Raw genomic sequence first — 26,664 nt, 5'->3', positions numbered from 1 at the left:
ACATATCCTATAAAAACAAAAGTGGGAAAGATACACATTTCTTTCATTTAAAAAATACAAATAAATACATGTTCAAATAAGTATAAAAACCAAGTCGAATTTGTCAAATGTATTGAACTGGTGATCACAGTTTGAACAGTTGACAGCTATAGGCCTACAGCTTTCATGCTTAAAACATAACTTGGTTTTCTGATGGATTTGGACATAAACGCGAGTGAAGTATAACCGGACGCGAGAGAGAGAGATCAGCACCTGCAGCTCTGCCCGCTGTGAGGGACCGGTGAGCGGAGCAAAACACATCTTTATACCTAACACTAGGGGTGTAACGGTTCACAAACATTTCGGTTCGGTACGTACGTCGGTTTTTTGGTCACGGTTCGGTTCGGTACGTTTTCGGTACAGCAGAATTTTTTTTCACAAAACAAAACATATATATATATATATATATATATATATTATTATTATTAAACTGTGAATAATGTATTCACTCAAATAAATACAAAATATAATAAAATAAACATTAAGGTGCAGCATTTCGATGAACTGAAATAATCTGTATTTGAACTTTACTGTACTAGTACTCACAAAACATAAACTATTAGTTTTGGGTTTTTAATTTTTATTAAACTGTGAATATTCACTCAAATAAATACAAAATAATAATAAAATAAACATTAAGGTGCAGCATTTCGATGAACTGAAATAATCTGTATTTGAACTGTACTGTACTAGCACCTAAGCAGCCAGTTTGACATTATGACTTGCTTGTCATTGTATTTTCATGTTTTTTTAAAGAAAGATGAACTTGTCCACATTGCTTGCCGAAAGGGCAGATCTGCTGGCACTAACAATGTCTCCTGCTGTGGAGAACACCCTCTCTAGGGACAGAGGTAGCAGATACAGCCAGGTAGCGCTTTGCTAACATGGCAACATAAGGATATTTGGCGTTTGTAATAGCTTTGGCTCGGTCTGAACTCTCTGCGAGTGGTGGAAACTTACATGCTAGTGGGAGTTGGGTTTGCACTTCAGTCTTTTGGTACCGGTGATATTCACGTTCGGGTGATGCCTTTTCAAATGAGTGTGCAAGTTTGATGTATTGCCAGCCACGTAACCAATGTTAGTTGAACAATGCTGACAAACAGCTTTGGTTCGGTCCACCTGTCTTTGTCCGTCATCCTTGTACGTAACTGCGAAACCAAAATGTTCCCAAACCGGAGACTTCAATGATGCTGGAGGATTTTCGAGCTCAACTTTATCTGCGTTCGCCATTAATTTGACAGTTCCTCAAATTACTGACTACATTTGAACGCATCCCTCTGACCAGTATGCCTCTCATCCAATGAAATGACTTGCTCGCTCTATGCCGCGTTGAACCCAATGTGAGCAAATTACTCTGAATGCTGCGACGCAGCACCTGAGATTACTTCCAAAAAGTTGTTCACGTTCTCAATCTTTTACGTTTAACGTTATATTTGTTCGGTACACTTCGGTACACACCTGTACCGAACCGAAGGGCCCGTACCGAATAATTTCGGTACGTGTACCGTTACACCCCTACCTAACACATTTAGCTATGGCATTGTCGTATACATTGATTTTTATTTATTTTTTAATTACAATAAGAATATTCGAACGCCTGAATAATTTTGAATATTCGATTAATCGTTCTCATCCCTAATGCAAACAGCTAGTTTAAAGGGCCTCTTCTTTTTAGTGCTGCCGAAAACAGACTGGAAAGAGTCAGAAGAAAAATAGTTTTCTATTTGTGTCACCCGTTTGTATGTGGTGTCATCCATGTTGAGAATTGAGGTTAAAGTTTGTTGGGGTCCAACTGAAGGGTGTGAAAGCCAGAAGGCAAACAGGTGCTGTACCGGCGATGGAAGTCAGACGACATTACTGGCTGGCAACCTTTCCCACTGATCCTATTCTTAGATGTTGTTCCTAGATTCAATGTCCGAGCTATTAATTCTTGCTACATATTTTGCCAACCGATAACCCTCTAGTATGTGGTTGCTTATTGCCGTGGCATTTGATGTGGGCCAACATGCACATACTCTTCAAAGGCCTTCCCAGTATTCCCATTAGCTCTCGCCCCGCCGCCCCTCTCTTTTCTCACTCTCCCACAGCTCCACCCTTCCTCCTGTTTGTCATGCTGTCACTTTCTCTCAGAGGACACACAGTGACCTTGTTCACAGGCAGTCATGCTGGTGTGTGTGTGTTTGTCTTTTCCCAGATCTCTTTGCCCACAATGCTAAATCAGAATCCTTTGGCATGGCCACACTGTGCAGGCACACACAGACCCTCATAAACACACACACAGACTGATATGTGATTGAGTTGAGTAATCTTGTTGGGTCCAACTTGGGCAACAATATGTTGATATAGTGCATTTATCCGCCATGCGCTTTCATGCAGTGCCCTGCATTCAGAGACAACCTTTGTGGCCTGTCTGTCTGTGTCTCCTCTAGAAAGTGCTGAGTCACCTTCTACTCCCCCGTCCCCTAATAGGCCATAAGCAAACAGCCATGGTGAAATAATGGCCTGACTGCTGCAACTAGGCCTTCCCCCCTGTGTGGAAAAGAGGAAAACGAGAGTGGAATATTGAACTTTCTTCCGTGTGTTTTTGTGTGTGTGTATATGTGTGTGTTGTAAAGAGCAGTGCCATGGCAACAGGTCTCTGTGGAGTAGAAAGCAGGTGGGTGGCACTCAGCTCAAGCTCTAAGCCTTATGTGTGTCTTTTTGTGCGTGTGCATGCTCCCTCTGAGTCTGCGGTGCTCGTTTAGGGTATTGAAATCATGTCGGGTGGACTCCCTGTAGAGCACTTCAATGCATAGTTTGTAGCTAGACACCCTTGCAGTAGCTCACTACTCATTAATGAACAGTGATCTGAAATTGGGGTGTTTTGTATGGGCGGCAGTAAATGACAGTGTTCATCAACAGTCTGTACAAAACCTGTAGCAGCAGCAGGAGAGGAGAGGGCTGGGATGAGGTTGACTGCTTGAGACTCTGATCTCCTTTCGGAAAAAAACCTAAATTCACATTTTGAAATCTTTTTGAGTTACAGTTCTCTTGACGTACCGGTTTTGTTTTCATAAAACAACCGTTAAACCTCATAACATTATATTCCTGTTATGATGTTTAATGTGGTGCCACACATCAGAGCATCTGATGTCATGTCTGCTTCAGACGACCTAGACCTCAACTCCTCACCTCGGGGGGGGGGGAGAGAAAGAAAGTAGTCTGCTTTCAAACCGCTGACTTTCACCGTTGTACAGTGACACGTGATACAGTGACACGTGATACAGTGACACGTGATACAGTGACACGTGATACAGTGACACGTGATACAGTGACACGTGATACAGATACTTTTTAGAGCGCTCTTAGTGTCTGCACACTACATTTACTGTCAGTTGGGCGACACCAGTGGTTCTCAAAGTGGGGGGCGCGCTCCTCCTGGGGGGCGCAGAGGCATGCCAGGGGGGGCGCGAGAGACCAGGAGGAAAAATGGTTATTAAAAAAAAAAAAAATCATAATTTGAAATATTATTGATTCGAAAATAATATGGTACAGTACTATTACGTCTGGGTCTCTGTGTTTCATTAAAGCTCGACTCTGTGTGTGTGTGTGGAACTAGCCATGTTGTGTGCGCGAGAGAGAGAGCGCACCGGTACTGGAGATCGTTGTTGTTAGCTTCTGGTGCTAGCGAGCTACGCTAACAGATATAAGGAGTTTTTTCAACAACAAAGTGGAGGAGAGTCCTCTCCTGCCAGACTGAGAGACTCGGTGAGCTAAAGGACTCTCTCAGTGTTATCTCAGTGGGTCTCAAATGTTTTGGTCACCATTAATGTAAACAATTATTTCCGAGTCACACGTTTATATGATCATTATAGTTATACAAAAATAAGAGAATAAATGAAAAACAGGTATGAAATACTATATGACAGTAAAAAAAAAAAAAAGTTTAAAAGGGTGATTTGTAAAATATCCATAAAGAAAAAGTAAATCTGTGTACAGTTCTGTTTCAAATGGATGTTGAGAGAGGTATCCATAGATCTCTTCATTTTGCTCTCAAAGTACACCAGATAGATGCTTTTAACTTCAATATTTAAAAATAAATCTTCCCGGGGGAGCTTGCCCCCGGACCCCCCTATGTAAGGTCCACACACCACCTATACAAATAGCACTTTACCCCTGCTTACACCTATATGCGGCGAGCTGATTATCGAGCCTTCATTGTGACAGTCGCGGGTACACTGTGTATGTGCGTGGGGAGTGTTGCAGTAGAAAATTCCACTGTAGCGACCGATGTTTGAGCACCCTCTATGAAACGTCAAGCTACCCCACAGCACCCCCAAAATAAATCTCTTGCACCGCCACTGAGCCTGACTATTTGTGTTGGGGGGGCCCCGACTTTTTTTTTTCTCCAAAGGGGGGGCCTGACAGAAAAAGTTTGAGAACCACTGGGCTACACAAAGAGGGAGGAAAGTAGCTATCATAAATGTAGAAGCATGTTTTTTATTTTATGCAATTGTCAGGCTACTATTTGTCTCAGAATATCCCATTTTACCTTATTACAAAAGATTAAAGTGTGACTGTCCTTCACGTGGAGGCACCTGGAACACATGCAACAAACCTAAGCTGAAATCCGGAAACGTCAACTTTTTTAATTGTGTTCAAAGACTCTGAATACAGCCCATTTTGCATTGCAGGTCCTGCTAGCACTATAATTTGGCCGCCTGTGAGTGCCTTGGCGCAGCCTTTTCAGGGGGGAGAACGACTCCCTCAGTGAGCTATTGTTACCCGGACTCTATTGTCCACCCAAACACAAGTCAGAGACAGAGGCTCACACTTGTGCACCTCCACACAATCCTGCAGCTCTTTGAACTTGATCCATGTATTATAATTGCATACTGACTCGTTAAGGTGGTGTGGCTTAAATAATCCCCATCCATCTCTCTCTGATCCCTGCACCCATCCATCTTTGGCTGATATTAATTGCTGCAGGGCTATCTGTCGTCTTTGTCTCTGTGAAGCGAGGGATCTATTAAAGAAAGGTGTCCTTTCAAAGTTAAAGCAAAATAGCTGACTAAAGGGGCGCTCCTGTTATCCTGCTTCTCTTCACAGGGCCTATTTGCCCTCTGTGCATGCCTGCATTTCACTGTCGCTTCCTGTGATACGCTGTGTTACTGCATTGGTGCTTCCACACACCCACACTGTCACATTCACTCACCATATCTCTCACTTGCTTTCTCTCCGTCTTTCCAGGAAGAGCAGAACAGAGGGAAGCCAAACTGGGAACACTTAAACGAAGACCTTCATGTCCTGATCACAGTGGAAGACACACAGGGCAGAGCTGAGATGAAGATGAGGAGAGCGGTGGAGGAGGTCAAGAAGCTCCTCGTACCTGCTGTAAGTACATACCACACACAAGTTCATGTAAACAGGCTGTCCTCGCCTAATAACTAATAAAAGTTCTTAGACACGCACAGAACATGGTTTAGCTAGAACCTTTTAGTTGTGCAGAGACGGGCTGTTAAATGCTACACTATCTTATTCCTAACGTCAAGATAACGGGGCTACATATGGGGAGCCACTGCGTTCCCACTGTTGGCATCCTGTTTACTTCCATATATAAACCAGGGGAACAGGTTGGCTGTGCCCCCAGTGGAGTGGAAAAACACACCAACACACCCTCCTGTGAGCGCCACATTTTATCTCCGCTCCCCCTGCCTGAACTTCCTCTTACACTGTGCTACTGGTAATGGCTGCTGATAGGTTTTTGGCTTGCATTGTGTATTTTCCCTGTAAACTGTGGTGACCAGGTGGACAGGGCAGCTGAAGGCCCAGTTTTGCCATCAGGTGGCCTGGTGGTCTGCGGAAATGGGGCCAGCACATGTCGGGCCATGCAACAAAAGAGGCCGTGTCTGTTGAACTGTAAAGTGTTGAGCTGCTTTCCTTAATGCCCTTTATCCTGTAAATACAGAAGTATGTTTTACATGTACTTTATTCAGGGTTCGTACGGTCATTGAAAACCAGGCCCTGGAAAAGTTATGGAAAACAATATTTTTTCCAAAGTTTTGGAAAAGTCATGTAAATGTAACTAAAGTTGCGTCAAATATAATTTACATTTTATCTAATCGCCGAAATAATCTGCAGTCGCGAGCTGTTATGTGCCATCATGACGCGCATGGTGTTATTTTTTTATATATGAAGCGCGAGCTGTGTGCTCGAGTCTTCTTCCTGCCTGTCGGGCCGGCTGAACTCTGCTAGCTAGCATACATTGTCACTATCTGCTAACGTTAGCTTTAGCCTTCGTTTTCTAATAGTTTTTTTCATAGGCTATAAACAGGTGGTATAAGTATGGATATTGTACTTGAGTAAAAGTAGAAGTACTCAGATCTTGTACTAGAGTAAAAGTAGAAGTATTCAGGTCTTGTTCTTGAGTAGAAGTACTCAGATCTTGTACTTGAGTAAAAGTAGAAGTACTCAGATCTTGTACTAGAGTAAAAGTAGAAGTATTCAGGTCTTGTTCTTGAGTAGAAGTACTCAGATCTTGTACTTGAGTAAAAGTAGAAGTACTCAGATCTTGTACTTAAGTAAAAGTAGAAGTACTCAGGTCTTGTACTTGAGGAAAAGTAGAAGTACTAAGATCTTGTACTTGAGTAAAAGTAGAAGTACTCAGATCTTGTACTTGAGTAAAAGTAGAAGTACTCAGATCTTGTAGTAAAAGTAGAAGTACTCAGATCTTGTACTTGAGTAAAAGTAGAAGTACTCAGATCTTGTAGTAAAAGTAGAAGTACTCAGGTATTGTACTTGAGTGAAAGTAGAAGTACTCAGGTATTGTACTTGAGTGAAAGTAGAAGTACTCAGATCTTGTACTAAAGTAAAAGTAGAAGTACTCATATATTGTACTTTAGTAGAAGTACTCAGATCTTGTACTTAATAAAAGTAGAAGTACTCAGGTATTGTTCTTGAGTCAAAGTAGAAGTACTCAGATCTTGTACTTGAGTAAAAGTAGAAGTACTCAGGTCTTGTACTTGAGTAAAAGTAGAAGTACTCAGATCTTGTACTTGAGTAAAAGTAGAAGTACTCAGATCTTGTACTTGAGTAAAAGTAGAAGTACTCAGATCTTGTAGTAAAAGTAGAAGTACTCAGATATTGTACTTAAGTAAAAGTAGAAGTACTCAGATCTTGTAGTAAAAGTAGAAGTACTCAGATCTTGTACTTAAGTAAAAGTAGAAGTACTCAGATCTTGTACTTAAGTAAAAGTAGAAGTACTCAGATCTTGTAGTAAAAGTAGAAGTACTCAGATCTTGTACTTAGTAAAAGTAGAAGTACCAGAGTGTAGGAATACTCTGTCACAGTAAAAGTACTGCATTCAAAATGTTCCTCAAGTGAAAGTAGGAAAGTATTCTCATCAGAATCTAGTGAAAGTAGTGACAGTAAAAGTAGTCGTTGTGCAGATTGGTCCATTTCAGAATAATATATATGATATGTTTTCTAATGATTGATCATGAAAGTGTTCTCAAAGCTGGTAAAGGTGCAGCTAGTTTGAATGACTTTGTATACTGCAGGGTAGCTGGTGGATTTACTCCAGGTGGAACTAAAGTCTGATTTAAACCTTGATTATATTTCACATCATTCATCCACATCTGTGAAGTAACTAAAGGTATTAAATACATGTAGTGGAGGAAAAGTACACCATGTACCTCTGAACTTTAGTGGAGTAGAAGTACAAAGTAGCAAAACATTGAAATACTTAATAAAGTACAAGTATCTCAACATTTTACCCACGTATAGTACTTGTTGAGTTTATGAACTTAGTTACTTTACACCAGATGCCATAAAGATAGAAAGACTAAGCCTTGCACAGAGGCATGAAAATACATTTTCAAAATGCTCAACAGTGCTGCCAAAATTATAAACTGACTGCTACACAATTAAAATAAATGCTTTTATATATTTCTATTAGATGTGACTCTTTGGCGTTTCTGTTATTAACTGCTGCTTTAGTTGCTCTGACTGCTAAAATCCTCTGTTGTTCCTAATTTTAAAGCCGATATTCCGTGGGGTCGGGGGCTCAAATCCTTGTCACCTTTTTCATACCTGATGAGTTTGCATCCCTGACTACAGTTGCTTCAGCGTGTAGAAGCTAGTAAGCCTACTATTTGATTTGTTTTAGATAGGCACTACATGTTTCATATGCAGACCTTATTTTCCTGTTCCATGTTCAAATAAATCATTTTCAGTGGTAATTTTTTTTTGGTCATGGAAAATGAGGTAAAGGTCATTGAGAAGTCTTGGAAAAGTCATTGAAAATCATTGGTGAAAAAGTGTATGAACCCTGTTTATTGGTATTCTTTTACTTGGGAGGAACAAATGGAGCAAGTACAATGTTTGCCTCACATGTAGTTGTCTGCAACCTTTTAGTACCAGAATTTGGATGCTTTCTATAATAACTGCGATATCTCAAAGAAGACCACTTTATTTAACTATGAACAAATACACAAGAAGGCCACAAAGACTGAACATTACCATTGTGAAATGAAAGTGTTTCATCTAAAAACTTGCCTGAAAATTATTAACCATATCTGGGCAACTTTATTATAATTATCATAATCTGTAACTTTTAGTTTAGCTCATCTGAACTGCACTGGTTATGGATGTAAGATGTGAAACAAACGGTGCCATCATGCCGGGGTCTCCTGTCGAGTGTGATCATTTCTGTCTCAGTGAGGCCTCGGCCCAGCCTGACAATGTTCAACGCACTTCAATTCATGTCCTCTTGTTTAAGGATTGCTTGTCTCTACTCAGCCCGCTTGTCACATTTTTGGGCACTTGTTTTGTTTCAGAGAGCAGGAGGGTTTCGCATCTCCACAGCCTCTATGTACACAAAGAGGATGTTGACATATGCGCACACACACACACACACTTAAAAATGTGCGTGCACTCACCAACTTAGCGGATGAGGCTGTCTCTGCGCGCAACAATGTTCCAAAGAGTGATGAATGAGTCACTGTTCACACACATGTGTAGACAAATACACAACAAAACCCCTTGGGCGTCCTTTTATGTCAATGACAGCTCTTGGCAGCTAATAGTCATCTGAATGGAGTGCCACAAAAATAGCTTCCTCACAGTTTCCTTTTTCTAAATCTCCTTCATTTTGTAGCCTTACAAGTGAATCAAAGATGGTCTGAGTCAGTACCTGAACCATTTATTGGGTTAAGGAGAAACTCTCTTCTCTTATTTCTCACACATGAGAAAGCAGCTTCAAGCTCTTTCAAGACACTAATGACATTTTCCTCCTAAAAAGTGTTACTCTACCCTTAATTCAAATAAGAGTTTTATGGAGCAAATTAATGACCCAATGCAAACCACCACAGGTCGTTTTTCCTTCAAGCAAGGCATCTTTGTTCATTTCAATGCAATGAGAAGATGCTTCCATTCGATGGATGTGTTTATCTCAGCCTATCAAATGAACCTGTAAATTCTTTAATTCGTGAGGAGAAAATTACACAAGTGTCTCTCCAAATATCCATGTGTGTTTGGTTGGTGCATTGTCTACCCCAGATTCCCTAAAGGCACCATATTTTCTCCATGTCAAGCGTGTATATGTATGCACACGAGTGGGTGGGAAGTAAAGCCATTTGGCAGTGATGCCCTTTATCATGCTAAACTAGATTGGATTAAAATATGGACATGCTTGGAACGCACTGTTCTAATGAAGGGCATCTTCTCTACATTTGGCAGCGTAAAATCGTCTTTATAAAATCAAAAGGAAACAAAATGTTGGGTCATGCTTTTTATTCCCTTTCAAAGTACAGGCTTTACTCGTCAATGAAGACAAACCAGCTGCAGAAATCAAACAAAGACGGTGTACAGAATGATAACCAAAAGTAGTTTTGTCTACAAAGACAGTGGTACATTTATGTCAGACTTTTAATATAATCATTTTGATTTCATATAATCTTATAATTGAATTAGTAGCCAGGATATCTGACATTGAAAAACATATTCTTAATTATATCAGCTGAGCAAGTTGTATAACAGTCACACTGACAGTCTTAATTTATTCAATGATTGTGTTGTATATGCAATAATCTCAAGTATTTTTACTTTATCATTCAACTAGTTTTTCTGTTTTTCAAAGGCTTTAAACTAATAGATTTGTTCTAATAGATATTATAGACTAATATAGTTTTCAATAACAATATTCAGTAATTCCACTTAGACACTGTTTCAAAGATATATGGGAATAACCAAGTGTGACTAACGGTAGAGTAAGTATGTTTTTAAATACTTTCTGTCCGTGTCTAAATTATCATCAATTCAGTTGTTACTTGACATGTTGGTTGAGCAAATATTGACTTTGGTACGCCCTGTCAATGGCTGCTCCTTATTCAGAGATCGATTGACAGTTAGAATAGGGTGCTGATAAATGTTACAGGTTCGTAGTTGCTCTGATTCGCCCCGTGGTGCGCTCTCCAGTTCTCAGTCCTGTGAACTCTTCAACTCTCGGTGAACTGGAAGCAGGGGTGCATCAGCGAGATGAGAGAGATGGGTGGGAGAGCTTGATTGAGCTACTCTTTCAAGTGTGGATTTACTCCACTGATCCAACCCTCAATACACACACAATAGCACACACACACATGGATATGCATGCCCAGAAAAATACGTCTACTTGCACGCACATACACACTTCCTCAAATATTGCGCTCATCCCTTGAGTCCTTGGTTAAGGCCCTCAAACGGAGCCGGCAGCAGAGCCCCACTGCACTTTGGGCAACCTCGACTCAGATTTTCGCAGAGCTCTACTCATAAACCCTAACTCGCCTGCTCCATTTTAGGGCTGCAACAAACGACTAATTTGATAAGCGATTAATCTATCGATTAATGAAACGATTAATCGACTATTCGGACTATTACGCCTTGCACAATTTCTCAAACGCTCTTATTTAGCCATAAACTTTTAGCTTGAGGTTGTTTTAGGCATGTGGAAACTAACAATGAAGACAATAAAGATGAATACTTGATTCAAAAATACATATATTATTAAATTAACTAAACACATTTTGAACAAAATTAACATTGCTTTTTATTTAAATTAAATAAATAATATTTCACATCAAAAGAAACAAGTGTTTTAACAAATCGTATTAAATAATGTGATGACAGAACTGTAAACAGAATAGCTGAAACTTTAACAAACTAAATAACTCAGTTACCTCTAATCATTAACCCATGTTTGTATCATGGAGTTAACTCCGTGTGTTGCTGCTAGCATACATAACACCTGACGTGGAAACGTTACTCGTGGACGGGGCTACAGAGCTACTAGAAAGACGGTCGAACCCGGTGCATTCCTCCGTCTGGATGTGGAGCACTTTTGCTAAATGTTTAGACAAATTGCTCGTGTTACATGCTAAACTCTTATTGCACTTTTGGCAACGAGCATTCTCCACATCGAGACTGGTAAAGTTTAACCACACATCGGAGCGAGTTCTCGCCGCCATCTCCGCAGTGTGTGTTGCTGCATGTAGCAGCCACGTGTTTGTAAACTGCCCCGCCCCCTCGCACACAGACGGGGGAGAGAAAGATCTCTCTTCTGGATTGGAAAGATCGAAAATACATCATAGACGTATTTTTTTGTCTTTTTGCATATTAGAAACGAGTTGGAGACACTAAGACTGCGATATAATGGACGCTTTCACACTGCGGTACTTTTCCCACAAAGGTTCATGTGAACTTAGTTCATGTGAACTCTTTTATCGCGTTCACACCAAAAAGAGCCGGTACTAAAATTAGTTCATGTGAACCTTTTTACCCCCTCGAAAGTCCCTGCTAGAGAGCAGGGACTTTCGAGCGGCTCTTTTGTGAGAAAAGAGCTATATTTCTGATTGGCTGGAAGGATTGCAAACCACGCCCCGCAAAACTCCCAAAAAGTTTTGTGAAGCTGCCATTTTATTATCCTCGCATTAGCATTATTAGCATTAGCATTAGCCCAGCGCAGAAACGCAGAGAGACTAACTTATGGCAACACAAAATAAAACATGGGAGTGGTAGAGATGAGGAGGTGTCGGCGTTCTGGCGATTTACTCGGAAGGCTTCAGTAGAAGCTGCTGGGACTCCCAGCAGCTTCTACTGAAGCCAGTCCCCAACTCCGGGGACTTCCGGCCGGGGACTCCGGGTGGCAGTATACGCCGTGAAGTGGTTTGCGGCCTGCCAGTAAACCCAAAGCAGAAGAAGAACAAGTGACGTCAGCGGCTTCATTTGCCTAATCCACCCCCAGGGATTTTTTCCAGTGTGAACGCGATCTGTACTTAGTTCATGCGAACTAAAGAGTTCACATGAACTAAGTTCACATGAACCTTTGTGGGAAAAGTACCGCAGTGTGAATGCCTAATGCTTATGTAGCAATAATACATGACATGTATTTTTTAAATGTCTCCGGTACCGATAAAAAGACCAATAACGTTGGAGCTTAACGGCGCGTAAAACACACGTGATGACGTCACCAACGAATCGACGACTGAATTAGTTGGCAACTAATTTGGTAATCGATGAAGTCGATTTGTTGTTGCACCCCTACTCCACTTCCCCCTCCTGTCCTGAAAGGTGTGGGGAGCAATACTGATTGACCTGCAGGGAGGTATTGCCCATAAATCGAAATCAGACCCAGGCCAATTGTAAGAATGATCATAAGCATGACTTATGTCTATGATATTTAATAGTACAATAATGTCACCTCTCAGATGGCATACAGATGATGTTGTGTAATAAGAATTTGCCCAGCTCTCTTGTCTCAGATGTTGCGTAGTAATCTTTTCGGTTCTAAAAAGAGACTGTTGGCTGGGTTCCTATACTGGTTAACAGTAATTACCACCTCTTAAAGGTATTGACAGACGTTACAATAGATGGTTACAATGTGCTCGTTTGTATCCACACACATGTGGCTCCTTTTTGCTCCATTAGTGAGTTTGTATATGTCTATTTGTGTATTGATGCACACATGTGCCCATTCCTTTGTGTGTGGCGTACAATCTGGACATTGTCATGGATAAAATAAATTCTCCGTGGTCCCTTCAGGTCACCGCGCTGTATGAAGTGCTTATGGCAAAATGACAGACAGGCAGACACTTGGGCATGGCCACCTGAGACCAGACAAAGGCCTTGTCCTGAGGTAACCCTGAGTGCTTTGGCCCAGAGGCACCTATTCTTATTGAAATTCTGAGAAACGTCTCAGTTTTTTAGCATTTTGTTTTAAGGTCCTTGTGCTGAGTTTCTCCCAGGTATAGATAGATGCAGTGCTTTTTAGGGATTCATTAAGAAGTCTTTATATTTTTCTCAAGCAGACCTTTGTACACATTAGTCAGGCTCAGACAGCAGAATCATATTCTATTTAGAAGTCCCTTAAGCTATTCTGCTTTTCTCTTTTTTTTAAGCAATTTTATTTTAAGTGATACAATTCTTGATAAAATATCCGCTGTACAGTGGCTTTGCATTATTTTCAGTTATGATGATAGAGAAAATGAAGCATATCATTATGTTGCATTGCACACTGCAAGTGGTACTGTTAAAAAAATCCTCAGCAGGTTAAATCCTATAATGTTAATGTAAACACGTTGCCCTGGAAACGAACCACCAGTACCTCACCTCATGCATTCAATGAGGTTACATGCTTATTCTCTGAAGTGATACATCAGCCACGTACATGATCGTATTTAAATCTAGGGACAGCTGTTAAACAAATGTATTTAAAAAAATAAAAAGGTTCATATACACTTGTTTAAATGTTATTGCTAGAACTAAAGTCCTGCATTCTATTTCAATAATGGGAGATTCCTGATTTAAGAAAGTGTCAGACATTGATGGCAGGCACTCACCGCAAGCTATCTACAGCACATCTGCACGTCAGCACGCACGCACACACACGCTCACACACAGCGCCCGAAAAGCAGGAAAGGTTAGGTTTGAAAGAAGAACAGCACACAGAGAAAGAAAGAGCAAGCTAGCACAGGGGCGCTTTGGCCCTGGAGAGCCCAGTGCATGCCTCCCTGAATGAAACTGTCATTGCTGAGAACAAAGTGAGCCCGGTAGCAGCCCGAGCAGACCCAAGCTGCCCCAAGCACTTTTTGCAGCACAGTGGGAGCCCAGTCCTGTGCTTCTGCTCCAGCTTAATTTTCCCTATTGAGCTCCATCTCCCCACTTTCCTCTAAATCATTCTATTGAACCTTTTTTGCTGCTCTATTTTCGGTACTTTTTATACTTATGCAATTCTAGTGCACATTATGGGGATGATTTCATTGCTCCACTTTATTTTCTATTTTTTTGGCAGTTGATAGTGAAGTGAGAGCTCTCTCTCCGTTGCCATGATTGGATCATTGTAGCACTTCTAGACCAAGGCTAAGGCTCTTCTGGGCAAACCTGTATGGCTGCGTCTTTGTTCTTATCTCCTTGCTCTCCTGAGTCTTCAGGGCCTTCTTGTCTCTCTTTTTATCTTCTCTTCCACTTTTCTGGACCACCTTTGAGGAAGAACATACAGTAGATTGTGTTTCTGTAAAAACTAGACAGATGGACCTCAATGGACGCCAAGTTTGCCAATCTGCGGGGTGTTGTGTCTGTACTCGGCAGTATGCATCCGGCTTGGCAGAGTGCTACCATGGCAGCCCCATCAGAACCATTGAGACAGGAAAGGCACATGCACAGAGAGATGAGGAAGAACAAGCAGTTCAAGCTAGATTTAAACGGTGGAAGTCTCTTCTAGGCAGCACTGTACCAACTTTGCAATCAATAAACACCTTGATTTCTTGCTCTCTTTCTCGCTCTCACTCTGTCCTCCTCTCTTTCTGTCAGCAGTGTATGACAAATGAGTACAAAACACCATCTGGCTGCATCCATCTTTGTGTGCCTCCCCAATTAATGATGTTTATTCTCTGTTAGGCCTACCTATCACAACCATTCTCTTCATATTTACTCTTAATCTACTCCACCGCCCCCCTCCCCAGCGTCCCTCGTCACGCATGATATCCAGCCATGTTCTCAAAAGCAGCATCTCACATTTCTGAGCCTCAGTGGGTGGTGCCCAACACCAACTAGCGCAGCTGTCTACCATAGTGATATTACTCAAAGGTTGTATATACAGCATCAATAGTATTACTTTTGGGCAAGAAAACCTTTAAACTGACAGATACACACAACAAAGTGTGATGAAGGCACTACTATCTACTCTTGTCCCATGAACTGGTGCATTTCTGTGCATTTAAATGTGATTAATGACAAAAGTAGCTATTTTGTAACTCTGTGAAGTAGGCTTTGAGACCTTGGAAGTAGGCAGTAAGTAGGTAGTTTTAGTCAACCTTGCAGCCTAGTTCTCCCTGTAGTCTGTTATTACCTTCATCAGGCTAATGAACGTTGGATTGGATCATATTAACCTTCTGATCTCCACCTCCCAGGACACTTAAGTTACAACAGACTGGACTGCACTGTTCACTGCTCTCATTATATATGTGTGCGTTTGAGAGAATGGTGAGCTCATCCCACCTGCAAGTAGACATTGCATTTCCCTCCTGAATGTTAATCATGTTTTTAATTGGCTTCCTTAACTTGATGACCTATACTTGAGATGGCAAGCCTGCACCACTTCTGTTTTCTTACTTGGTCTGCAATGTGTGTAGTGTTTTATAGCTTCCATTCACTCTCAAGCAGTTGATATAAGAGCTGACCTAGAGGCAGCGTGACCTTTGACTCCCAGCCACCCTCTTGTCCTCCACTTTCATCATTATCCATCTTCACATCCTCTCACTCTTTGCACTCATTCATCCAGCCTTTTGGTCCTTATATGACCTTCTCACCCTTTTGAGATGGGCACTTGCAGGATACCTATTGGAAGCCTGCGACCAGGAGAGCAAACACTGAAGATGTGTCGAGTATAAATCTCCTCAGATAAATGATCTAAAGTTATTAAGTGGGTAACGGGAATTGTCCACTTAAACCGTTTTACCACAGGAAACAGATGTGGCTTTTTAGACACTTGTGTCAATGATTGCTGCTGCATGTACTTTGATTGGCTAGTGACAATGATTGGCCATGTCAGGTGAAACAACCTTTGAAAGCCTTTTTTCATTCACTTCTTGGTCCACTTCTTGGAAGTCCAGCAAGACCCTGACTGACATCCCACTCCAGACTGGGCATAAAATAACACTTGCAACCAGTCAGATCATAACAAAAAGGCCAACACAAAGGGACACTAGGAGCTTTGTTTACCTGGGCCTTACCTCAGTACCTCTGAGAGAGGATGAGAATAATACGTTTCTATTTTCAAGCTCAGAAATGTGCATTAAGGGAAACCACCATCCTACTCTTGGTCTGACTTCTTTCTACTCCTTTCCCCTTACTCAGTTTCCCCTCCCCCTCCTGTTTTGTGTCCTTTCTCCTCTCTTGTATTTTTGCCCTCTCATGCTGTCTGCTGCTCTCTTTCTCTCTCTGATAGAGGAGCCAAGTCATCCACCACTCACTTCTCTTAACGTATCTGTTAAAGCCTAAAGGCTAGCACAAAGGTACACACCACAGAATCATCAACTATTCCTTTCACACTAAATAAAAGGCACGGATGCATTAATAAAACTAGAAATATGTTTCCCATAGATTGTGGGGAGAGGATGGCCACAAAAAGCCTCTGTTGTTACTAGTTCAGGCCTAATTTGAATAACTCCCAAGTCGCACACATTCCTCCAGTCTAAGCTTTTTATTGCTGTACTACATACGGTAGCGATTGAGCTTCTTTCCATGTGTGCCGAGTCCCTCCTGTCAGCTCAAACCCAACAGCAGGGACTTGGTCTGGTCTTGGTCCAAGGGTTCCTCCCCTGCCTTCCCTCCCCTCCACCTCTCCATCTGCCCATCTCTCCTCAGCTCCAGCTCTATGGCTCTCCTGGGGGGCAGACAGGTGGTTGCTACCCTAAAGAAACGATACCCCTGCAGGTAACAACCTGCCTGAGCCTGGCCACCTTCCCTCGTCCTGTCCTCCTGTTTAATTTCCTGGAACTGCGACTGAAAGGCAGGCAGACTTCTTTGGCCCAAAATCAGTCTGCATAGACTTGCTGGCTTTGCCTCCTATTTGCTGCTGAAACACATAGAAAAACAATCTACAGCAGCCTTGATCAGTTGGAACCGCCTGCCATTTAATGAAGTTCTAATTATCATTAGATAACTCCAGCAATTTAAAGAGTCCCGGCAAAGAAACAGTTGATTGCAGTGACTTTGTGATCATGGGAGCAATTGCGTTAAATTTAGATAGAATTTCTTGTGTATGTGCATTTCCCCGGAGGCAGACGACCTATAGTATGCTCATTATTTGTTGGGTTTGTGTTTTAGAAACGTGTGCTTGCACGTACACAGTGATTTAAGAATAAGAGAAGAGGCAGTGGGACTTTGAATTCCACTCTGCCTGCTGTTACCCTCATCATCGAGAGTCTGCTCACGGAGCCAGCCACAGGAAATGGTGAAAACTCCAAAGCGGGGAAAAGATTCAGATTGCAATAACATTTGTGCTGAATGCCACGTTACATCTCCTTCCTCACCTTTCCTCGCTTGTTTCATCCCGCTGTCATTCACCCCCACACTGGTGTGAAAAACAAAATACGCGTATAAAATATATAAAATATTTTCACACATGGAACCAATGTACCATAGATTAATGCATTTTTATTCCATCAAATTCTTATCAATGATTGATCGAGCAACAATAAATCACTTAAACTAACACACATTAATCTGACTTGCTGAACAAGCACAAAGACGAGTGGTGCAAGTAACTAGTATTTTAGCTGGTAGCTTTGTCCTCTCATTCATTGTCCTGATCCTCAGCTTCATCACGCTACAATTAGCACTTTCTCCTTGATGCTCTCCTGAGTTCTTCCTTCCCTTACTCCTCCATGAAACCTTGTCCTGTTCCACATCCATCTCTTTCATCCCTCTAAGGGGAATTAGTCATGTTTCTTCTCTCGTCTCATTCATTTAGAAGTCAGCCTCAATCCCCAGTGAAGGTGCATGCTATGTACACTGGCCCTCTGCACCACTTACAAAATTGCTTTGCCCACTTGTACTATACTTTTTCTTTTTTATTTAGTCCACATACATGCACATGCACTCTGGTCCCTAACCAGCCGGCTCCCTTACATCATTGTAAAATAACCTGCTTCCTAATCCACCAGGTTGGTTCCTCCAGGGCCTTTTTCAAGTGTCATAATACAGTGTGCAGGAAGAGGGGGCGGGTAACGAGGCAGGCGGAGGAGCCCGGGCAGTTTTAATCTGCCCTGCTCCTCCAGTGGAAAGGAGAGGGACCCAGCCGGCCCCTGGCCAATCTCTCTGCCTCTCTTTGAAGGTCCCCTTAATCCCCTTTCAGAGAGGCAAGGAAATGCAGATGTGTGGGGGGATGTTTTCATGTGTGTGCGTCCATTGTAAGGCAGGACCCTGCATCTCCAAAGGTCCAATGCTGATTGAGACATTGTCTCTCTGCCACTCTGCTCCTTTGTCCTTCTCACATATTCTGCTTTATGCATTGTCCATCCACAGTATGTTCTGAACTTCCCCCAGGGCATTACCAGGGCCAGGCTTCAACATCTGCAAAGTGGGAACACACACATATGCACACACCGCTTTCTTCTCTGCCTCTCCAGCAACTTTGTGTCCCAGTGTTTAGTCAGGAAAATAGGATTGTGTAGAGCTCAGCGTTTAGGAGCCCAAAGGCCGCCCATCAAATTCAGCTCCTGCAGTCTGCGATGTCTCGCTTTGCCAGCCGTCGCTCAACTCATTTCAAACTCCATTCTCTCAGCCCCACCAGCCGACTCTAGACTGATGGCTTTTGGTGGTGTCTCCAGCGTGGAAGCATTTTTTTTTTTATCTCACATGGGTTCGTTGGGTTTGTTTATCACCGTCCCCTTCTTTTCTTTTCTCTTTTTGTACTTAAGGGGGATGTTTGTAATACTTCACTTGCTGTTTACTTCACGGACTTGCTTTTCCATGATGTTTGTTGAGGAGCCAAAACCCAAAGGCTCTTTTTCTGTTCAAAAAAAGCCCCGTTGAGTCCCCAATGTTTTCTTTCTTCATCATGAACACACAACATCTATAAAACTATCATGCAAAGAAAACGAAATATCCTCCTTATTAATGTATTGTAAGGAACTGATTTGGCATCCAAGCTTAATCAGTTATTCAAATCAGTAAAAGAGTTGCGTTTATTCGTCTTTTAGTAACATGCTGACATATTTTTGAAGTGTAGAAAAGATTCAGTTTCATGTGAATGAATTGGACTCCCAGATCTTTCACATGTTCATCCTAGCATGTGAGTATCTGACGGGGATGTGGGCAAAATAGGCCACGGATATCGAAAGAAGGTTTCTCAAAAATAGTTTAAAACATGTGCTGGCTGCATTTGCCCAGGTAGATCCCTCCAAAAGGTTCCAGCTTTGAATCCACATCTTGCAGGACGTACTTTTCCCCCTGTTTTAGGAGTCAGGATCTCTGAATGATGCAAATCCCCTAGCAGTATTTAAAGCTCCCAAATCATCCCTGGCCAAATCCCTTCAAGATATTCCCTGCTCGATTGGATAGCATTAAAGGATCGCAGCGACAGAACAATACTCCGTCTGGCAGCCGGGTGGAATGGGGGATAAAGGGAAAGAGAAATGGAAAAGAAGTGAACGAATAAGGTAGGGACTGAAAGTGCATATTTAGAATATGAGCTGGGAGGACAGGGACGAGAAGGAATTTGGTAGGCAGGGAACAGATGATGAGAAAAAGGGGACAAGAAAAGCAGACAGCTGTTTGTTGGGCTGTGCAACATGGTGTGACTGAGTGATCCCTCCTGCTCTTAGTCTGTAACATCATCTGTTTGTTCAATCCGATGCAGGCCAACAAGCTTTTAATAATATATCTAAATCTTCTTGTTAAATCTGTATATATTTTCTAGGTTATTTATATGAAGTTTAATCCGCTCTTAATGCTATTATGTTACATGGGAAACCCAGCCCAGTTTCTGAGGATAAACAAGATCACTCAGGATTTCGGCACAGCTTTCCTCCTTGTACTTTTGGAAATGAAAAACTGATATTATTCCTTTCAGTTTTTAGAAAAGTGCAGTGAGCTGGTAAGGAAAAAAAAACACATTTTCTTTCCTTCTCTTGTTCCTGTATTTTATCCTGTCGGTAGCACAAGTCTTTGTATTGGTGCGTGTGTGTCAGTTGATATTGATGGGACTAGCAGAGAGAACCAAGGCTGCCCACTTCACTCCTTTAAGCACAATTATTGGCTGTTATAAGCCCCATAGATCCAGGTGCTAATGCCAAGGCCCAGATTGCACCCGCCACCCATACTTACCTTGCCCTTTATTGATTGCCTCAGCAGGAGCTCTGGGAGCAAACTAGTCTCCACCAATTAAATAAAACTTCACTGCAACATGTAGTCGCACCATCAACACCCACCCTCGCTACATCAGATGGCACACATTTACTCTGTGGACTTAGCACTTATGAGCTTTGTTACGATGAGGAAAATGAAGTCTTAACACAAAAGTTAGTTCCTGACTTTGTAATGTGCCACTTTCAGCTGTACCCCAGTAAGCTGCGTGATTGACAGTAATGGGGCGGAGCAGCCGTGATGAGTTTGTAATAATCTGACTGGAGTCAGGTTCACTTCTATGCTAATGAGCAAGTGTGTTGGTGGTTTAGCATGACTAATGGTGCCAGTTGCTAACAGAGCTGTCTCGGAGTGAGGAAGGGAGCAAAGGAGGAAGGAAGAAATAAAGAGGCTTTGCTGGAGTGTTGGGAAGGTATAAATCAGAGAGGAGAGTTGCAGGAGATTGCGTTGTTGTTCTTTCGGGGAAAATAAAATACAGTTGACGCCTGATTCCCCTCGGCAGATGTGTTCACAAAAGCTGAGGAGCAAGGCAGAAGAGAGATAATTGCCTTTGAAAGTGCAGCTGTGATTTTTTAGAAAGACATGGATTACTACTCCAACACACTTTTAAGTGCTTTTTTATGATTTAGAAGATAGGTTTGTTTAGCGGTTCATGTTTTTTTTCTCCTGATTGCCACAAGACCTTATTATTGACAAGTGAAACGGCTTTTGTGTGTTTTCATTTATTGTATATATTAGGGTTGCCAGAAACTGACCATGATCAAAATCGATTATTCGGCAGCCCTGGCGAATAATAATCGAATAATCGACATAAAAAAAAACTCAGACAAAAGGAATTCCGTTGTTGTCTTTACTGGAACATGTTTAACAGTATAAACGACAAATAAACCAACATCAACATGATGTTGGTTTATTTTTTGTTATTTTCTAAAGTGCCTGCCATTGCCTTTATTTGGAGATGCGCTATGTGCGCACAATGTATTTATTGCAATGCTGCCATTATTAAATACAGGCTGCTTGTATTAATAATTGCAGCATTGCAATAAATATTATTATAGCAATTTATTTATTGCAATGCTATTATTAATACAGGCTGTAGCCTGTATTATTAATAATAGCTGCATTGCAATAAATAAATTAATAAAGGCAATGGCAGGCACTTTAGACAATAACAAAAAATAAACCACCATCATGTAGCCTGTATTAATAATAGCAGCATTGAAATACATTCAATAATTAGCCTATTGTTCCACGAGGAGGAACTCTTTTTACCTGCCGCTTTGTTCATCTTTAGTCGCACGTGTGAGGGAGGGTGGGGGTTCGGGTGGGGGTGGGGGCGGTGTGTAGCGTGCTGCAGCAGCAGTCTGCTCTGCACGCAGGCTTCCTCCAAGTTTACAGTAAAACAAACTGGTGGTGTGACCAATGGCCATTTACAATTGTTAATACTATTACTATTAGCATTAGTCTATATTTTGGTTGAAACTAAGCCAGAAAAAAAAAAAACATAAATAATAATTAAAAAATATATAAATAAAATCGATTTTTAAAAATAATATTCGATTATGGAGACTGTAACGATTAATCGAATAATCGCTGGCATCCCTAGTATATATGTAGCTTTTAATTCCTCATATTTGATTGATGCATGGTTTTCCTTTAGAAAGAAAAAGGTGTGTGGGTGGCATGTTTGTGATGTTGCCGGAGTAGTTTATAGTCTTTTCCATGCAACAATGGAAATCAGGTTTGCTGCACATGTGTTTCTTATTTCCTATCCAAATCCAACAACCAAAGTTTGCTTTAGTTGACTGGAATTGATAAAACTTTCTTGTCACTTATTTATTTAGTGCAGAGATGTTTTGAAGCTTGCTACAAGTACTCATTCCTTCCTCTCCCTAACCCTATGCTTCTGGAGAGTGTGGAATTGTTGATAAGTCGTCTTGGCAGCGTTGCGAGAGTAATCATTTTCCTCCAGATGTTAGAGTTTGGGAAGGAACCAAAAGGGAGGCGAATTAGGGAGGGGAACGGGAGAAAAACCAGCTGCAGCAACTACCAGTTCCACCCCTCTACATGAAGTCATCTACTCCTTCCTCCACGAGGCTCCCAATACCACCTCCTCCACTCTATTCTGCAGATTCTGTTCCTCCCTCCCCTCTCCTTCTCAGTTCTACACATTTTGCCTTTCTCTGTATCCCAGGAGGCCGACAGGGCAGGCTGTGTTTACTGCTGAGGTAATTGGAGTAGTTGGAGAGAGCCTGGCCCTGCTAAGGCCTACGATAGGTGTGTGTTTGGGGGTGTGTGTGTGTGGGGGGGGGGGGTAGGTGTGTGTGGACTGGCAGTGAGGCCAGGAAAGGAAAGCAGGCCTTAGCCAATGTCAGCCCACTAGGGAGAAGACAAATTGGTTTTCACTATGCTGTCTGTCTTTTCTTGTCTCATATTCTCTAGCTATCCCTTTCTTCTCCTCGCAAATCTCTCCATCTCACCACCAACTCAAAGACAATCATTCATGCTTTCTCTTGTACAAGTCTGCAGCGCTTTTTCTCCTCGTGGTAATCTTTTGTTCCACCTCTCTTTCTATTCCTCTCTCTGCTCATCATTTCATCTCTGCAAGCTGAGCTGTTAGCTGAGCTGCATAGACGCTGACTGTTGCCAGATATGAGTTAAAAACTCCCCCTCAGTTGCAGCCATAGACATGAGCAAATTCATCCAAGCTAATCCAGGCGCCTGTTGTGTTTATCTGGGGTGAGATGGATGGGAAAGGGCCTGGAGTGGGGCTGCTGGGGAGAGTAAGGGTGCAGCCCTATAAACATGACGAGACAGTTGCTCATCTGTTGCTTATTCTCATCCACATGCACGGTATACAACATTGAACATAAGTTGTATTATCTGTAACACTTGGCATTAGCTACAGTTTGTTTGTCATCAACATATGAACACAAGCTTTGATCAGAAAAGAGTGCAGCATGACAGTGATTTAGCATGCATCTAGTGACCTCATTGCAGGCTTGTCAGGTATTGGCATGGGGACACGGCTCACCTACTCTAGCTCATCGCACTCCCGTCTCCCTGTCCCTACCTCCTGCTCCCTTTCCCTCCTTCCCTCATCCCTCTGTCTTGCTCCTTCCTGATAGCTTTTACCGCTCTGCTGATTTCACAAATAGGCCTCATTGATTGAATCTGATTCTTGTGGATAGAGCAGCTTTATTGAGTGGCTTTTTCGCTGATGGACAGGAGCGTGTGTGTGAGTGTTTGTTACGTGCGTGTTAGGGATGATAAAAGGAAACTTCCTTTCCTCATTCCTACTATTGTATAAACCAGCAGCTATTCCTCTCCCGGGAATTCTAGCAGACAGATCATCACCGACACAAACACACCACCGTCTACACACAAAGTCCTAGTGACATCTCCGTCTGAGGGAATGTTTTATTATGGGTGGTGCATTCACTCTGAGGAGTCAGTGAGTTGTGGTGACACCTTGAGCGAGGCAACATTAAAGTGTTAACTGCTCTCTCTGGCACTGTTCATCAAACATTCATCTGAGCTGTGCTTCCGCTGCAAGAAGCTGGCCCAATCCAACCGGGGCTACACATTTGAAGTCAGTCCACTCCAGCTGTGACGCCACCATTATCTTTTGTTTTCTCCTGATCTGCAGCCATTTTGAATCCCCTACCCTACTGGTTGTGTCCTAGTGCAGTGTTTCTCAAACTTTTTCATACCAAGGACCACCTAACCAGTAAAAAAACACTCGCGGACCACCTAACTCCACAAATATCCAAAAACACATAGTTTTTTTACAAATCGCCTGAAAATGGTACCAACAAGTGGCAACATGTGTGATGAAGGTGTTTATCTGGGCTATATCATGCAATCGAAAGTGAAACTTAAGCTCGTTCCATTGCGAAGATATTCCCGCGAGAGTGCGAAAAACTTAAATAAATGTATTTCTTTCAAATGTGAAATTTTACCAATATACTCACGGACCACTAGGGGGCGCTCACGGACCACCAGTGGTCCGCGGACCACACTTTGAGAAGCACTGTGTGTAAACCAGGACGCTAACACTGTACCACAGAGAACAATAACTGAGAAAAGTAGGAACACTTTTCAGCAGGGAATTTGTGTTTTGATGGGGGGGGAATTGGGCTTGTTTCACAACAGAAATGATATGTCAGGGTTTGGGAGCTTTAGCTAACAAACTGTTTGTGAGAAGATGGAGCTATAGCATCCGCACTCCACTGGGGATACACACATTTCACACACAGCAGCGCACACCTCATCCTCGCAGCAGCATCTGTGCTCTTCCTCTCTCGCTGCCCTCTATTTCGTGTGTCTCTCCTCTCAACAGGAAGTGTGCCACCTATGCAAAGTTGGATAGATGGTGGCATCCTCTTACCCCGCGCTCATTTAACCCTCAGAACCCTGCAGATCCATCATCATACAGCACACACATATCTCTGCGTGCAATTGTCCTTAGCCTGCAGCCTTTTGCTGAGCTACCCACATTGTTCTCCCTTTCAAACATTCACTCTTGTGAGAAACCAACCCCCAAATGTGCTCATTATTTTTGTCTAATTTAAAAGGTCAGTCTTCTCACAAAGTATTTAAGTGTAGCCACGAAGGATCTGTAGTTCTCTGGTTTGCACTCGTACTTCAGGAATACACCTTGTTCATGAGTACATCCTGTGCTTCATGTAAGAGGCACGACTAAGTAGCCATTTAAAGGATTGTTGGGAGACAGCAGGCCTGTGTGCCAGGTAAAGCTAGCTAGCAAAGAACGGTTTCATCCTTCATGGATTTGAATTTATACAGCTCTCCATACAAAGACTCTTAAAAGTAAAAGCAAATGTTTGATTTATTGTTACAACAGATGTTTTAAGCTTTGAAGACTTTACACATTCAGCCCCTTCTTATGAATTTCATCTGGAGAAGTTGTGTTCTATATTTTGTCTTTTCCTCCCCTCACATTTTTCAGCGTTGTCTAGGAAGTCGGCTTGGCTCACTTCCAAAGAACAACTGGCAGAGTTGTTGTGAGATACACATACATGCAGAAAGACAAAAGGAATAGAACAGCTGTTTTTATTATGTGGTAGCAGCCTTTTTTCAGTCGAAGTTGTAGAGGGCAAGTTCTGATTTAGTGTTTTGATGTAAATAAGGAGGAAGATGGAGAAGAGAAAGTAACAGTGATTGGAAATTGTTTTCAATAATGGTAACTTGCTCCCTTTCAGTTGTTAAGCGGCTGTTTTAGGGATTGTTCATTTGTTTGTGTACGCATGTTTACATATTAGGGATTAGGGCTGTCCATTCAGTAGGGTTTATTTGCCAATATTAGCAATGGTTGCCATTGACCGACGCCATGTTAATTAGCCTATCATGGTTATCATTGTTGACACAGCATGTGAAGTTGTTCTCTGTGAACCTCTAAGGTTGTTAAGGAGGAAACGTAATGTGGCTTGTCAAAGGGTTACCTGGGTTTTTGCACGGTTATAGGTTTCTAGATTACATTTGTGTAATTCTAGTTTCTATATTTAACCTGTTAATTTAGTTAACAAAAATGTGGTGATTGCCTTGATACAGTTCTGAACACAATTAATAATTCATTGATAATACATTTGAAGTACCATATGTGTGTACACTATAAGTAGTGTTGACTTTAGTTGCCTTGTGTCTGTTTTTGCAGTAAAGTGATATAGTTTGGTAAAAACTGAGGTTTCCTCATTAAATGAAAAGAGAGCCAGAGCAGAGGTAGCAAGAGAAAGAAAGCAGTAGAGATTTCCGTGCTTCATTAATTGGCAGCTCTGTGGTACGCTAAACGTTGCACAGACACATACACACTCACACACACAGTTGAATAATGTGAGTGCTCTGAAGCCACTGCCTTGACTTATATTTAGTCAAGGGAGGCCAGCCTCTGTCACCTTTTCTCTTGCTTAACCTCGCTCTTTCTCTTCCTCTCTCTGTGGCCGTGTTGAAGAGGAGTCTCATGGGAGGGCTTAACTCCGAGCCCTCATTCTTTTTTCTTTTCTTTCCCTCTCCCCTTCCATGTCTTTCTTTCCTTATCATCCTCTGAGAATAGAGCCGCATACTGTTGTTAAACTTGGTCCAGGAGACACAATCTGTGCAGAGATAGAATAGAGTACGGAGGAGTTCAGTATCTACCATCCTGCCTTTATTACTGCCACACCTAACAGGCCTTTCTCTGTGTGCCCATGATGTGTTCAAGTGCAGATGCACAATGCAAAAGCCACCTTT

At 42.0% G+C, this 26,664-nt stretch overlaps 1 protein-coding gene across 3 annotated transcripts in view; it reads left to right on the top strand.

Moving 5' to 3' along the window:
- The window catches only part of qkia (QKI, KH domain containing, RNA binding a), an 85,467-nt gene that overhangs the window by 46,590 nt on the left and 12,213 nt on the right, over window positions 1–26,664 (top strand). For all 3 annotated transcript variants that reach the window (XM_034231703.1, XM_034231704.1, XM_034231702.1), the window contains exon 4: window positions 5,269–5,412. In XM_034231703.1, the coding sequence (XP_034087594.1) occupies window positions 5,269–5,412 (144 nt within the window). The remainder of the gene's footprint in view (window positions 1–5,268; window positions 5,413–26,664) is intronic.

The sequence above is a fragment of the Gymnodraco acuticeps genome, unplaced genomic scaffold (genome assembly GCF_902827175.1).
Source record: "Gymnodraco acuticeps unplaced genomic scaffold, fGymAcu1.1, whole genome shotgun sequence".
In the NCBI taxonomy this organism is placed as follows: Eukaryota; Metazoa; Chordata; class Actinopteri; order Perciformes; family Bathydraconidae; genus Gymnodraco; species Gymnodraco acuticeps.
The sequence above is the reverse complement of the archived record's forward strand: the minus strand, read 5'-3'. Positions and strand labels throughout refer to the sequence as shown.